Source organism: Phasianus colchicus, chromosome 11 (assembly GCF_987193195.1).
Source record: "Phasianus colchicus chromosome 11, bPhaCol1.hap1.1, whole genome shotgun sequence".
Taxonomy (NCBI): Eukaryota; Metazoa; Chordata; class Aves; order Galliformes; family Phasianidae; genus Phasianus; species Phasianus colchicus.
In genome coordinates, this window is record NC_143446.1 from 16,594,997 (window position 1) to 16,611,669 (window position 16,673).

General features: G+C 38.9%; 1 protein-coding gene across 1 annotated transcript in view; it reads right to left on the reverse strand.

Annotated features, from left to right (window-relative positions):
* Nucleotides 1–15,213, reverse strand: part of MDFIC2 (MyoD family inhibitor domain containing 2) — a 39,414-nt gene extending 24,201 nt beyond the window's left edge. The window contains exons 1-2 of the mRNA XM_031609504.2: nucleotides 14,953–15,213; nucleotides 14,186–14,273 (exon numbers count right to left, since the gene is read on the reverse strand). Of these exons, the coding sequence (XP_031465364.1) occupies nucleotides 14,186–14,273 (88 nt within the window). The 5' untranslated portion in view covers nucleotides 14,953–15,213. The remainder of the gene's footprint in view (nucleotides 1–14,185; nucleotides 14,274–14,952) is intronic.
* Nucleotides 15,214–16,673: the final 1,460 nt, after the last annotated feature.

Genomic DNA, 16,673 nt, shown 5'->3' on the forward strand with positions numbered 1-16,673 from the left:
CTGCAGTGTTTTCTCTCTCATTTCTACTCAGACACCACAAAATGACGATGCCTGAAATGCCTTCTTAGGCAGAACTTTGCCGAATCTTCCTTGTTTGTCTGACATCTTCCTACCATCCCAAATGTTATTTTCTCTGTTCCTAAATGTATTTTGCTGTGAAAGTGGAAAGAAATGTACCAGGGTAAATAATTCTGCATGGAATAAGGACCTTAGTGTTGCAGGTTCTTCAAAACCTGATTTTTTTTTTTTTAATGGAGTAATTTGTTGTTTCCTCCCTGTTCTTGGTGGTGCTGCTTGTTTAAGCTTTTCACTGTAAAGGGTCACTTTTTTGTCATATGTCACTTTTTCAAACACATAGCTCTCAAGGACACCAAGGCAACTGTTACTCCAACCCTAAATTTACAGAGGTTGGATAGATGTTTTATTGTCACTGGCACTGCCTATTACAAATAAAACAAGCAATTGATCCCGTTTCAGTTTTTATGGCAGTGCTAATAAAGTTCTCTGGCTCCCAGAAAGCAACCAACTGGCTCTATTCTGCTGTACAGCCTTAAGGTTAAGTCTCAGCACGTGATGATTCTCCAGTCAACATCGAAGACATTTCAGCAACATGGCAGTCAAAAGTTAATTGTAATGATTGACTTCTGCCATGGCCAAATTCTGTAGAACTGAGCGCTCAGAGCAGGTGCAGTTGGGAAGTTCCTGCTCCTGAAAACATGAGGTCCACGTGGACAACTGAGCTGTGATGTCTTTACTGATAATAGGCTGTAGCATGGATTCTGGCTATTTTTTCTTGAAGATCACACAGGTAGGAATATCCGTGCACAAAGTTTACTTTTGAGTGCTAGGTGGGTAATAAAAAACATATTTTGTTCTCCAGCTTTAAATATTCTTCAAATTGGCTATAAACTTTACCCTCTCTCTTAAAAGGCCTTACATAGCTTTCTTCTGTAATCAGGGAGAGGATTGCATGGATTCATTTTTTTAAGTGGCTTTTCATCCTTTCCATCTCTGCATGGTGCATTGTTTTAATTCCTTTAGGTTTGGTTTGAAACATTCGTAGAACAATGCTTATGTAACTGTAGTGAAACTGCAAATGTTCTCCCACGAGAAGCTGAATTTCTGAGGGTTCCCATCATGCTTCTCTTAAAACAAGCTCTGCTACGGTATTAAGGAAGGAAAACCACAAGATTGCACTAAAATAACAAAAAAAAAAAAAAGCCCCACCTGTATAAAACATTGCTTTCTCGTGAAACTAAACAGAACTGTACCTCCCTTGAATTTCAGAGTGTTCTATAGTTTCACAAGGTTTTGGGAACAGGCAACGCAATTATCTCATCTGACCAGAGCTCAGTAGAGCTCATAGAGCTTTCCCCAGTAATTTTTCCTTCGGAGTGAATTATTCTTCTGCACAAAAGTGAACACAGTCAGACCCCACCATGTGTAACTGGAGGCCCCTTTCTTTAATGCTAGGTGCTGCTCCCTGAAAGCCGAAGGGAGGTTTGCCGTTGACTTTGAAAGGAGGGGAACAAGCTCTTTATTTGCAACTTAAAGCAAGCATGTTAGAATTATGAAGAATGATTATTTAAAATAGCAATGATGTAATATCAGTGTCAATTCCATTATTTTAACAGATGTAAATTTGCTCTGCTCTTGAACTCTGGTGAATTTTAATGGCAATATTAAAGAGATACTATTAAGACTACTTAAAAGAACTATTTGTAAAAAGTGTCTTCAGCTAGGGAAAAAAGTTTAAATTGCTTTTTTATTCAGTCTGCACAGTTATTTATTTGAATGGTTTTGTATATTACAAATTAATATGTATTAGAAGCTAAAAGATCACACTAATGTTACCAATAGTCATGGGATATGGGAGAGCTTGCTCTGTTTAGACAAAGAAAATAGACTTCTTATCTAGCTGAAGTTTAGGTACCCTTTGCCATAGGGCAAATATAGATTTATGGTGGACATTATGGGCAATATACATAAAGAAATATTTGAAATCAGGCTAAGTAACTTCAGTAGGGTTCATTTACGTACGTTGCAAGGCAAGTTACAGGTGAGCTTCAATGCTGTGCCTGACTCATGGCGACTGCTGCTGCTTTCCTAGCAGCCAAAGGAATTTGAAGGTACTCACAAAATCCAGTCCTAATTTTACTTCTTGGTTTTCATGCAACTGTGTTTCAGTGGGACACCAATGGGAATAGGATTTAACATTCTCAAACCAAAAAGGACAAATCTGCAGTAGTTTCTTTCACCTTTGCCTTGTTAGGAAGTGTAAATATAAAGTGCTTTAGTGAAGCTGGACCTTATGAATCATTTGACCTAACAATTATGTTTTCTTCTAAGCATTTATGAGCAGTCCAACAACGTGTTCTTCCAAGTATTCAGTTTTGATCCAAGAAGAAATGTCTCTTTCTATTAGTTTTTATTTCCTCCTATTGCTCCAAATAAACTGGAATATTATAGAAGGGCAAATCCATGACAGTTTTTCTCTGAATTTCCCTTGGAGGGGAAAGCAGGCTTTTTTTATCTTAAAATGACACTCTTTCTGTTTCACAAAAATACCTTTCATTTCTGTGAAAGCCACCACGTGGAAAATCCTAGGCTGCCCTGTTATGGCAGGGAGAAAGTGAGGGTGTATTTCACTGACACATGCTTATGTAAACTCAGATTTAGACATTGTGTATAAACACAATCTACAGGGGCAAAGATTTATTTCTTCTGTCAGCAGAAGTTTATCTCAGTTCTTATCTCTGGATTTAACATCACTATTCTATTATGCAACACCCCAGAACAACAGCTACTTGCAGCACTCCTTGTTCTGCAGCCCTTGGCTACTTAGTATAGACATGACCAATTCAGAACCAAGAGCTCAGTGCAGCCAGTTGGTAGCATGGTTGACCAATGTAACCGTAGCTCTATCAGCACATGGTTTTAAAGCAGAGCCAAATGCAGCTTAACAGGCAAATTGCAGCAAACTTCGAAGAGGTCTTCTGCCAGAATTCAAGCCCTATTCTGCCAACCTGCTTATAACTTACTGGTATAGTGTACATAGTGCTCCTGAGAATAATAAATGCATAATCCCATATCCCACAGTCCATTACCACATAGTGCTTGAAAAATTTCCCATTAACAAAACACAGTACATGCAGATAAAAATATCAATGTGTCTCATTAGAGGGAGAAAAAATGGAAAATATGTATTGCCCTAAAGCCAAGTTTGGGGCTCTTGTGCAGAGTTTGAGGGGAAAAAATACATCTCTGCAGGTGGTCTCCAATGTGGAAGAAAGGATATAGTTTCTTGGCTATGCTAACAGTTAGAAACAGCCAACATCATAGCCAAAAAGTGGCCTCTAATCTAAGCCCAGGTGTTCCTCATCTTCCTCTGCTATAAGCAGCAGAGCTTAACTCCTAGCATAGAATTAATTTTGGCGACTTTGCTCCTAAAATCCTGGATACAAGAATCTTATCCAAGTGTTTGCCTTACTCTGTGGCAGTGCTGCAAAGGTTGTGTTGGGTTGCACAGCAACGCATGGAGTCCTCTGCTCTGATTTTTCATTAGCAATAATGTTTAACATGTACATGACAGAGATAAAAGTGGGGCTCAATTATTGAGGGTGAAGGGGGGATTGAGCCCTAAAGGAAAGTAATGCAGGAGAACTGTATGTGATGATTATGTACATTGCAAAACCATGACTTGAAAAACAACTCACACTTTAGTGTGTATAAAATCTTACCGTTTGATAGGAGTGCTTAAGACTGATATCACCATTGCAAAATGCTATTTGTGGCAGGAGAGAGACTTTGGTATCATTCATTTCTATGAACAGCTGCTGCTCTTTAGGCCTGTTGTGCTAGCTTGTGTGAGATGCTGTTTGTGCAGTGGGTCTGAAAGGAAGCTTGATAGTTGAAGGATGTTGCATGGAAGAGGTTCAAAAGAACCAAAGCCTAATTCTTGAGTGTATAAACAAACTGCTTTTACCTTCTCTTTTTATTGAAATAGTAAAACCCATAACTAGTGGTGTTTATTTTAAGAGAAGGAATGCTATTTGTCATAGATATATAGAGTTCCATGTATCTTTCTTTGGATAAATACAAGCATGTTGAAGATCCTTATGGTTTCCTACTGTTCTTAGTACACTGTAGACAAAATCTGGGGCATTGGTTTCCACCAGGAATCTTTGAACCTTGCTGTTAATGTGGTGTTTCTGGAGAGATCTCTAATCTCGAGAAAGAAATTAAAGAAAATGAAAGCTTGGAAAGGGAGATCTGTTGGTTTGCTCTTTGCTTAAATTCTCTGCAGAACACATGTGGCCCTTAAAGGCTGTCTTGGGTGGAAGAATTCCCTAGGCAGTGCAGCACCACGTGTTTCTGCTAGCCTGTGTGCTCAGTGCAGCTGCAGAGCGTATCTCATAACACCATCAACAGCAAGCATGCTGCCTTGCCATTCTAGAAGGGCCTCCAAAACTGTAACTGACAGCGGGTAAGAAAACTCCCTAAAATACAACATTTGAGCTTGAATTTTTGAGCCAACTACACAAGGCTTGCACCAGATGCATGAGCCTTGGAGGATCATGTCCAAGGCGATCAGTTTGTCCCAGGCTCTTGCCATGGATGCTCTTCAAGAGATTTGAGAGAGTCACTGGACAGATAGGATAGAAAAAATCAATCACATGCTTCCAGGGGTAAGGGAACATCCCTTTACTTTTGAAGTAAGAAGAGGGAGAATGATGCTGTGCACACCAGGGCTTTTGGCAGGCAGGGTTAGAGGGTTATGAGCTTGCCTGGTGGCCCAAAGGTGTTACCTAGACTTGCACATCATCTGTTTTCCCAAAGTTGATTGTGATGTATCATTGTAGTTCAACCACTCATTGTTCAGTTACCTGACAAGTTTGTTTTATTGAAGAAACAATGGTGTTTTACATATAAAACTGTTTTGTTTTGTATGAAATTTAACTGAAATGATCTTAATGACTTATGTAAAGCGAAATACTGGGTTTTCCTTATTCTTTCTCTTTTAGCCCTGGTCTCACACAGGCATATTAATGATTATTTGTCAAAGTCACACTGTTTGCTTACAAGGTACGAAGGCTTTTTAGACACTATAATGACAGCTTTTGATTCACTTGATAATATTTAGAATAAGCCATAAAAGCCAATCTCTGAACGAACAGACCGCTTTTATTGGCTTTTAGTGCTATTACTGCTATCATAAGTGGTAAATTGGCCTAATGCAAGTAATACTGCTGTGTCATACTGTAAAAACCACTGCTTAGTTTTATATTTTATTTATTTTTCATAGTTTTTTTGTTTTTGTTTTTTTTTTTAAGACAGGGAGATTATACTACCCTTCTACAACTGTTGGTGATTCCCTCCAAGTGAGAACTGGGGGAGCTTCCACTGCTGTTTGGATTTTCTTTACATAGTGATTATCATCTCTGGACAGTGCTAATCGTAAAGTTAGGGACTAAGAAAGAGTCAAGGAAAATCATCCTGAATTCAGGATGTCATTTGTCGAAGGAGCTTCCAAAGAACCTTATATGAAGCCAGGATTGGTGAATTTATATAAGGTTAGAACATCTTTTCAAAATAACAATCTAAATTCAAAATTAGAATATTATTCACATCATCTGACTTGCTGCTTCCTTAGCCTCTGCTTTACATGCTACACTGGATTGACTATTTTTGGTACAGCTGAAGCCTGATCCAAAGCTGCCTGACTTTCTTGGGTTTGTAGGATTCCTGCTGAGTCTGTGGGTCCTTTGCAAGGTCCCTGTCTCTCTTAGGCAGCCTGAGGGATGATGTTTCCTGGTAGAGTGGCAGTAAGTAAAACCTGAAGTCATTACAGTTCAGGTTGTTCTGCTGGAAATGAGATATTTAAACTTCTCTCCCCAAGAGTGACTGTCTCTCAGAAGCTTATGGCTGAAAGAAGAGAACTTGATAAAAGTATGTTGCATGAAGCTGTACTACAAAATTGCAGATACCTGAGAACGTGTGCTGTTTTTCCAGAATTCCTCTGAACTTATTTCTAAGCTTTATGTGAGCTAAGTGAGCATCATGCAAATAGCCTGAACTTTCATGATCAGCATGAAACATGGCTGAGAGTTAAGCTGAATGTAGGGCATGGTTTAGTGAGCATGGTGGTGCTGGGCTGATGGCTGGGCTAGATTACATTAGTGGTCTTTCCCAACCTTAATGAATTCTATGAACAAACTTTTTCTGACTGTCAACACACAGGTCAGAAACATTGGGATTTTAGGCTTAGGAAATACCAGTCTGAATTTGGCTTTAGCAATTGAAGTACTTGTATATAACTTACATAAGTTGGTGCTGTTCTACCTGAGAGTCGAGAGACAATGAAGATGAATGATTCTTGGGCCAAAGAAAAATAAAAAATGTGGTGTTTTAAAACCTGAATGTTTGAAACCCAAATTTAATTTCATTTTGTTATACCATAAGTCTTTTGAAAAAAAAATTATCCTAATGACAGGAAAGCCTACCTGAATAGTAATCACTAATTTAACTGAACTCATGCTTTTGAGCTAATTGTTTACTTTCAATATCCTGTGGGAACGAGAAGGTGAATCAGGATCCAACCATAACTTTGGGAATCTAACTGTTTGTGGAGGTGATCATATAAGATAACCATCCTCTTTAAATCTGATGTCTGATGCTTGCTTTGATAGGAGGATATTGCTTTAACTTGTGCTCTTTTCTGAAGAACTCAGGTGACTTTATTTACCCGAATCTACATCTCTGCTTTTTGAATACAGGTGCAGTAGCACTGTAGAAACGTGTTGCTATCTGCATCTTTCATACTGCAATAACACTTCCTTTTGAGACTACATGTAGGCATATTTAAGCAGAGATATGCGGGAATGTAATTTGTCAGTAATCAGTTCTCAGATGTCTCAACACCATCAAGGCAATGTTTGTGTTTTTCTGCAGAGCACAACAGTGAGCAGTGCATCTACTTTATCTCTAAAGCCTACTGACACATTCAGGGATAAGTTTTTTCTTCCTGCACATATTTCTACACAGTGTATATTCATTTATGTGTGAGAGAAAACATTATCATGTTTAACTGCTGCAATCATAAGCACATTAAGTAGACAGATAATAAACAATCCATCTGAATTTATGATTAAGTTAATTGTGTCTGTGTTTTTCTAATGTGTTTATTCAGATTAAAGACTGAAATTAGAATGAGACTATATATAATCAGGAGACCCTGAGAGACTGCTTCTATCCTATAAAATAAAAATTAATCTAGTTTAGAGGGAAGGCAAAGATCTCTGCCACTTAAGTATTATTTAGGAGATAACGAATCTTTGTGCAATTCTCTTCAAAGAGATGAATCTCAGTTATGGTACATGTCATAAAGAAACTTGGCTAAACTGGGGGCTTCAGCTCTTTGCGTATGCTTTTCCTAGGTTCATCCCTCCATACAGCACACGAACATCTTAGTGAGAAGTTGAGACAACTTAATAATAGCTTTCCACTTCTTGCTGGATAGGTAAATACACTCTCACTGTGAGTAAAGCCAATCTATTGCCCTCCATGCAGATGCCCTGTCTGCTGGGCTGTAGTGTCCTTCCCGTGCTCTCTGGAGCAATGAGAAATGAGTAGTCCACCCAAACATCTGTACTTGGGAATCCATACACCATGCTATTCGAGCATCTGGTAGCTGAGAGCTGGAGTTTTCTTCTTCTGGAAGATGTGAATCTAAATCCTCTCACACAATCATGTGCTCTCAGCACAGATCTGAAGCATCCTAGAAGAAGTCACTTACCACTAAGCTCTCTTGATAAGGGTTTTATTATGTCCAATATTTTATTATTGGACATTCAGAGAAGACACTTAGTGTCTAAGTGTCTTTCCATTTGGATTTAGTTCTAAATAATTATTTTAAATGGATGGAAAAATAATTTTTTTTGAACCTCGACTAACATGATAAAATATAATGTCTAAACTTTCAGAAGCATTAGATACAACACCAGAGGCAAATAGAAAAACAGCATGCCCAGGATTTAGCCCACTTACTGCAATTTGGTTTGAGTATTTAGATGCTGCTGTATTTTGGTAAAGTAATAGAGGTCTGCAAGGAGAAAAGGACCATTTCTTAAAATGTAATTATCTTTACCTTAAGTATCTGATTGTCCCCTTCCTCTTCCCCCAGTAGTAAGGATTTTGCTCTATCTCTGTGTGACAGTCTGGCTCTACATGCTGGTGAATAACATTTCAGGGCTACAAAACTCCTGAAAATTGGCACTGAGCTGTTTACATCCACAATTACCTGCCTCTAAGCTTAAGGTAATTAAGAATTTCACTACTTCGAAATAATCCAACGGCCCACTAATAATAATGTTTTCAGAGTTTTTAGGTGTCTAATGCACATTTAGAATCCAGTATTTCTCAGTCACCCTTCAGGAGGAAATGAGAATAACACCAGTGACATTTCCATTATTCAAGATAAGGGGAAATACAAGTAATACTTTTTTGAGCTTTCTGAATGCAGACTGAAGTTGATTGAAGAAACAGATTGGGCTGTCAATGAGGAGAAACAAACCGTTTTATGACAGTGATGTATGTATTGTAGACTTATGCCAACAACATCCCTGATTTGGAGTAGGTACACAGTCAAAAGCATCAACTTCCTAAAATACATTTTATTTCTATTAACGCAGAATTTTCTTTATCAGCCAAGGTATTATTCTGCTTACTACAAGCATCTTTCTTGTTTGTATTGTCTTAGAGCTAGGAAACCAGTTTTGTATTTGACCCTTCCTTCTACTCCTTCTACTAATTCATGAGATGTCTTGTTTTTACCACTTCAGTGTTGTTTTATTTCTCCTCCCTCATTTATGCCCTAAGATAATTACAGGTATGCTTTAAACGTGCTGCTTCAATTAAATTTTTCAAATCAGTGTAACTCCTACTTTAGTGGCATTGCTGATCACGTTGATGCAGCTTAAGTAGAAGATGTTATGGAGGTCCTTGGTAATGAGGATTCTGCTTTAACATGTGTACTGTTAAATAATAAAAATCAGCAGCTAATGGGTATTTGTGTTATTACATGGGGTTAGTTTTTAAATTTATTTTTATTTTTTGACTGCGCTCATGCAACTAAGGGGTAAATTTTGCACCAGTACAATAAAGACCAGAATTGCTCTGGAAAATCTCCAGGGCTGAATGATACAAAACAACATCTTGAGGTCTTGACTTGCATTGGCAGTTGAACACAATGCATTTATTTCATTTGTGGAGGATTCAGTTAAGAATTCAGACAAACCTAAATAAACCTTGTCCAGCATTGGAGAGTGACTTTAAGATAATCCTCTCATCCACAGAAGTGCCAGTGTACATTAATTCCACCTTTGTTGCAGTACTCGAAGCCTTACATCTCCAAGGATCCTCCAGTTCAAAGATCAAGGACCACTCAGTTTATAAAACTATAATTAGGAGTGGTGAGCTGGGACCATTGCAGATTTCATATACTCTCTCCCCATTGGAAGAGAGTTCTTAAATCTACTGTTTTACAACTTAAAGGAAGGGTTGTCTCAATTAATTCATGTGGTCATAGTCCTGAAGCTGACAAGGCATCTTCCAGGAATTTGAGCCCGCTGGGATCCTTGTCATCAGTTTTTAAATGTGCTTTTTTTTTTGTGTGTGTGGTTCTTATCTGGAAGCAGTCTGCCTCGATTACAGCATTCATCTTATAAACATTTGGCATTTTCTGTTATGTGAAACTGAAAGGTTTTTCTTTGCTATCAGAACTCTATAAAGCTTTTCAATCCAATGACTTAATTCAGGCTGGGAGAAGGGAAAAAGCTGCTGGACCCTAGTCAGCAAAATGCAGGAAACAAGTGTCCAAATGTGCATGCAGTTGTATTTATTGTTATAATTACTGACTTCTGAGTATTGGAAGAACATCTCAAGGCAGTGTGTCCTTCCTGCTTTGTTACTTTTCCAAAAAATCTCTTAAAGTCTTTGAGTATCCAGGGTGAGAGGTATGCTGGGGAAAAGGTGTTTGAGTGCTACAAGAATGAGGATGTTGCTATTCCTGCAGGAACACCTCCCAGGGTGAGCTGTGTGATGTTATGGGAAGGTACAGTTGGGAGTAGCTGTGAACTCCCACGTCATAGTTCTGGGATGTACCACTAAGTGTGGCACAATCTCACTCAGTGGGATAACTCCTAGAATAAGGTATTATTTGAATAATGTCACTGCAGCCAGGTCTATGATATGAGTAAATCCTCCTTTTCATATGAACTGTGGTCCTTGGAGGGGTGAAATGCAATCCTGAACAGAGGCTCCTTTTACCACTTAAGCCCTGTTTTATGGTTTAAGTGCTGACCTTGCACTGACCCTCAGCACAGGGCTGAATTTTAGCCTACAGCGAGTATCTGCTGGCTAGAGCAGTCGATTAAAGAAATCAGGGCTCGACTTCTTACTCTTTGCAAGACAATGAAACCAGGCTTATTTTTGACAAAACGTTTCTGATCTATGAGAATTTTAGTCAGAAAGGGGCTCTTTTGGAGAAAGGCTAATTTCAAGACTTCCAGCTATATTTTTGGCAGGAGAATGGCAAGGAAGCCATTTCATTAACTTTTCCCTGGAAGTTATATATAGAGGGCATTTGTGTACACAGCTGGGCAGCATAAAACAGGAGGGCTTTGTGTGAGTATATCCTGAAATGAAATTTCGTTTCTGTGCAACTTAGATTTGTGCTCCTGGGCTGCCAGGGTCAGTTTGTGATGAAACCATAGGAGGGCAGTGTTAAGCCCTCACGTTTTTCCTCACATTCTGTCTTTTGCAATGGATACAGAAATAGGGAAGAAACCACTTCTCCCCCATGTGCAAAATCAGTGTCACCTTTTAAAGCCTGGTGTCAGTCAGATAAGCTCCTGCCTGCCTCTATGTATCCATATGGCTGTAATCATCAAGTGATACCAAGAGATTACATGTTTGTAAGGCATTCCAAAAGCCACATGCTGAAGCTGGGTGTGAATTTAGCTCTGCTTTGACCTCCCTTCCCATGTGCTTGCTGTTCTGACCCCTTTTTGCTGCCATGGTGGAAAGAGCCCTGGTTTACATGGAGGAGGCACCTCTGGCCACAATTTTCTCAACTTTTGTGTGATCCTTGGAAACAATAGCCCTTAGGAGCATCCCATATTATTGTAAAAGGTAACTGGTGCAAATTCTTGATCTCAGGACTTCTTAGGGTAGGACTAAGACCACTTTTCCATCTTCATTGAAGCCCTCAAACCAGGATGCCTCTCCTGCTGATGTTCAGAGCCAGGCTTTGACACTGGGTGACCTAGGAGGTACCAAGCTGGTTTAGAACTCCTGGAAACCAGACAGCACATCTGCCAGTCTGATTCCATGGTTATATTTTTATTATTTCTCTATAGTTCCACATTTTCCTAGCTGCCATAGAGGACATGAGGCCCTTCGTCAAATAATGACTTTTATGATAAGTAAGAAACTAAAGGGGAGGGTAAATATGTTGTTGTTCCTCTTAAAAATACATTCTAAGGCAGTGATTTTATAAACATTTCTCTCCAACACTGTGCTGGCTTGTGCAGAATAATTTTTTCCCTGCGTCATCTTTAACTCCCAACAGTCTTCTGGTGCACTTGTGGCAGGGATAAATGAATGTAGCAGTGGGTACGAGTGACCTCAAGGTAGGGGCATGAGTAGGAACCTTTTGGGTCTTCCTGACTAAGGATACATTTTGATAAGCACAGCTTAATGCTTTTCTATAATATTTTTTATGTGGCTGATTTGGTTTCTGTTATGTCTTCTGGAAGCTTTTCTTCAAAATGAGGCTTTGATTTCAGCTTTTAGAGGCTGAGAGACAGAAACAAAATATCTTCTTCCAAAAAAATAGAAGAAAAATAAGTAGTAGCCAGATTAAAATACCATCTTCCAGCCTAGATTAAGTGCTCCTAGTATTGAAAGCCAACAAGCAAGTAACATACTTTATTTTGGTGTTGACCTGCTGCACTACTAGTCCATGGGCTGTTAGTCTGCAAAGCATTACGAAGAAACAAATGTCTACAAGAGATACTAAAGCCACAGCCTAGTCTGTATTTTGATGTTTATTTCTGATACTATGTGGTTCATGATTGTTTCTTTTAGAAGGAACAAATAATCAATACAAAACCATGAATAAAAATAACTTTTCTTTAAAGCGTGATGTTAAAAGAACATATAGTCTTCTTACTGTGCTTGACGGAAACAGTACAAGTCTGTTTTCCACAATTCATTGCTTATTAGAATGCCTGAAATCTATCTGTAATGTATTTTTAAAGCATTTAAACATAGAATTTAAGCTTCTGCTCCAGACAGTTTGTTTTAGCATACTCTAAAAAAGCGATGTTTGCTTTAAGCAAAGAAACAATAACAGTTTCTTAATAAGCAAATTTCAGTGTAATATTAAATAATGTCCATATCAATATCTCAAGGAAATTTTCTGTCTCGTCTGAGACACTTCATCTATTTATTGACTCAGCTGCAGCAAAAGACCTTCAAGGCCCACTTCTCTGTTGCATTTTAGAGAAGAGGTGCAAACAAACAGCACTTGTCTCTCTTTCTAAGGAGATTACCTCCTCCACAACAAAAAAATTAACACATCACTAATGACCTGGAAACTCAGGAATGTGGATCTCCTCAGGAGGGGGAGAACTACAAAAACATTGAGGGTGAGCATCAGCAAAGCTAAACCAACTCAGGAATGTACTGGTGGAAGAGATGCAATTTGGCCCCAGGAGTGCATCTAGACCAGAGGATAGATAACTATATGGGGCTCTGAGGGCTCGTGCCAATGGTCTAACCCTGCTCGGAGTCTCTTTCTTACTCAGGATTGGTTAAAGTCCTCTGTGCTCCATTTGTAAGGTTCCAGTCTCTTGTGCTATGCTGTATTCTGATGGAATAAGTATTTATTTCGTCTGTGTGCTTGTTGTTTATGAACTAACTTGCAATGCTATCTGCTAGAACCAGACCCAGATCTCACTCATCTGTACTGTTCTTTCTGATGTTCAACCTGCAGATCTTTTGCTTGCAGAGTTCCTACTGATGTAGCTGATACCTTGCAAGCAGAGGATTTTGGTTGTCCAGCCAAACAAGCCCTGTATGCTAACCAGTGAAAGAACAAAAAACACAGGGCAGGGACTTTAATTTAGGTTTACTTCAATCCAACCTGTATGCCAACTTACATATCTACCAAAATTAACTACACGAGCTTAAAGTAGACATGTTTTACAGATGACATAATAATAATTGCTGTGAATGGTCTTTTCCTCACTATTTACATAGTTAATGCTTTCAAAATATGAAGTCACTTGTTGAGTCTTCCCTAGACATTCATTAGGATTAGAATACAACTGCTTTCATTTAGAAGCCCTAATTTGCACCTAACGTAGTTTGTATCATGCTTATCTTGGAAGCCTTTGCCCTAAGACTCGCTTGAAGTTACATATTTCCCTTACGTGCATACATATGAAAAACAGTGAAGTTACTCTGCTATCATGAACTAACCTACACAAAGAGGGCCTTAGAATAAGCTATGTGTTAACTTATATACTTTTTTTTCCAACAAGACAGTATTTTTTTATGCGGATAAATAATAAGAAAACTTTTATAATCGCATATTTGTTTTCTAAAATAGTTTTATATATATGACTAGAAATACCCATATTTGACAATTATTTGCAATGGAAGAGCTACTAAATAGCTGTCAATTCTGGAAGTCTATATTTCATGAACTGCTGACAACTGATACTACTTGATCCTAAGGTAACACACTGCCAAGTCCAAAGATTTGGGTTGGTTTTCCACATGTTTGATGAAACTCAACACATGTGAATCCATTTCCATACAGGTTTGAGTTAAAATCTTTTCCTCAGGAATTAAGAAGATGGTCCATCCTTCTTGGTGTTGTAGTTGAGGTTAAGCAAAGTTTCCCAAGAAATGCAGGCATGTTGGGAAAACAAACTTTTGGTTTACTCAGAATTTTGGCCACAGTGCACCAAAATAAAATGTGCATGGATGTTTCATAGGTGTCAAGTTATGGAGTTTGCGGTGGAAACTCCTAGCCCTATTTAAAGCTGTAAGATTTCTAGTGTGGTTTTTTTTCTGAACACAACCATGCAACTAATAACTCAGCAATGCAGCTTACCTTTCTTCAGCCAAGAAATATTTTGCTTGTCATTTTCAAAACTTTCTGCTGGTTTGACTTTTGCCTTGTCTGTCTTGGCTTCTGACATCTATGGGGGGGAAAAAAAAAAAGAATTTTGGGACATCGGGAATTCTCTTCACATTTCTGTCAGATAAAAATGTTCTCTGTTTAGGTTTCTGTTCTAAGGAATTGCTCACTTACACAGACACACTTTTTCTCTGCAGATTATTGATACTATATTATATCTGTCATTAAATTTATGTTCTGTTCCTAAATGCTTTATCAATATTACATAGTTGCTGAATATAGATGGTTTCTTTTGTAATGTTACTATAAATTACATGATGAAATGAATGAGTGAGACATTCATAGCAGGCTGCTAAGAGAAGTACATATAACACACGGAACAGGCACGGTCTGGCTGCAGAGGAGCATCCAGCCTGCTTATCGTGGTTCAAAGTAGCTGTAAAGCCTGCTGTCAGAGAGCTATAATTATGTAAATAATGATCAACATTTATAAAGGCAACTCAAACAAATTGTATCCAAAAAATCCTTTAGTGCCACTTGCGACTATTTATTTGCTGTAACGAGAAGAATCACATGCAAGTTACAGTACCTGAGGGTATTATGTATACAGGAGCTATCAGCCCGTGCACTGTAGTTTATTTCCATCGCCTGCTAGCAATAAGATTAGGCTGTCCGGGCTTCTTCTAACTGCTTTCTATTTTTGCTGAATCCATTTAGCAAAAGCATTTCTCTATTTTTACCTGTATCTTCCAAACGAGGGAGAAGGCAGCAGGGCTCAGACACTGAGGAGGAGTGCTTTCGGCCGAATCCCTCGCTGTGTGTTGATGTCCAGCATTCCCATACACTGACAAAACCGAAAGGATGAGCAGTGCACTCTCTTCCTGCCTGCTGTGTGGTGCTAGATTTGTCTTGCTGCCAGAATCAGCCAACTTATTGCTGAGGGTTCTTTTTTTTTTTTCTTTTTTGTTTGCATGCACTTCTAGAGCAGGGCAGGGTAGGGAAGCAGGGGGTGATCAGCATCCCAGCACTACTGTAGTGATGGAAAATCAGCAGCTTTGTAAAAGAGAAATTGGTTTGGAAAGGTTATTACTGCAGTTCATAACCCAGTGGATCTGCAAGAGGAGGGAAAAGTCAACCAGGAGATTAATAGGGACTAATCAGACAAATGAGTCAATGTTTTGGCTAAATGTAAGTTGCAATACTGAAAGCTGTAGGAATTAGACCCCAAGCGTCTATTTACAGCTGTTACTTTGGCAATGAGAAAGGTCTAATCCTGTGGGGAGCTGGGTGCTGTGAGACCCCAAAGAGCTGTGGGCATGGTGAGCATTGGGCAGGACTGAGAGGGCTCAAGTGAGGGCAGCCTTTGTGCTGATGGGCAACACAGGGGTCAGAGTGGTGGGCTGGACTGCCCTCTGCCTTGAAACTTGAAGGTTGTTAGTTGGCTTGTAAAATGCCTTGGCTGTCTTTACCAGCAGTACTTCTCTGATGGAGGGAGCAAAGAGAACAAGACTTCAGAGGTCACACCCTACTTTTTCTGTAGGGCAAAAAGCAAATGCCACTCTGCTTCCACAAACAGAATTTTGTTAATTGCAGAGTACATTCAGAATTACCCAGTTATTTTACCTTTTAGGCAATATTTACAAAATTTCAAGCAGTGTTTGTCACCAGATACTGTAATCCAAGATCCCAGTGCTTAAGTGTGGCCAATAAATAATAACATACTCCCTTTGTTATGACAATTATCTTCCTCTACTCTCCCATCACATGTCATTCTTGCAAGAAAAAATGTTTTGGCTTTTTTTCTTTTTCTTTAAATCTCCTGTGCCAACATGCCTGAGATTCTTCTACCATCTTTAGCTAATTGTGAATTGCATGGTAAGTGCCTACTTACATCTCCAAATTGCAATGATTAGTCTTGCATGGTTTGAAAACCTATTTTAAGCAGGGTACTTTGGGAATAATTGCAACCACAGGGGGGAAACATCTAGGGGTAATATTTTAAGATCTTTGTTCCATTCCCCTTGGATGCAGCTTTGAGAGTCATCTATTTTCCATTGCAGTTCCCCTGCTTCTCACAGAAGCACCTACTTTTTCAATGTTGTTGCACCTCTAATGCTTTAATCGGTGGTGCTGGTTCTTCAGCTGGATTTGGTAGGATAGGCTACAGAGCTCTTGTTTGGCCCTCATAAAATCAACTGGTCTTCATGAGGTTCAGCCAAGACCTGATTGCAACTTGGACCTGATTTAATGGCCACTTAAGAAGTACTGTTTAAAATGAAGATATGGGTAGTTTCCAAAGCAAACTAGAGAGAAAATTTATTTTATGCATTCACTCAACTAGAGATTTTGTTAGCATCCTAATGTCTCCTAAACAAAGTAAAAGAGACAAGAAAAGCCCCTTCAAAACCACAGCCATGAGAGCTGCTGTTCTTTGAAATCACAGCCCTTGAATACTTATTGT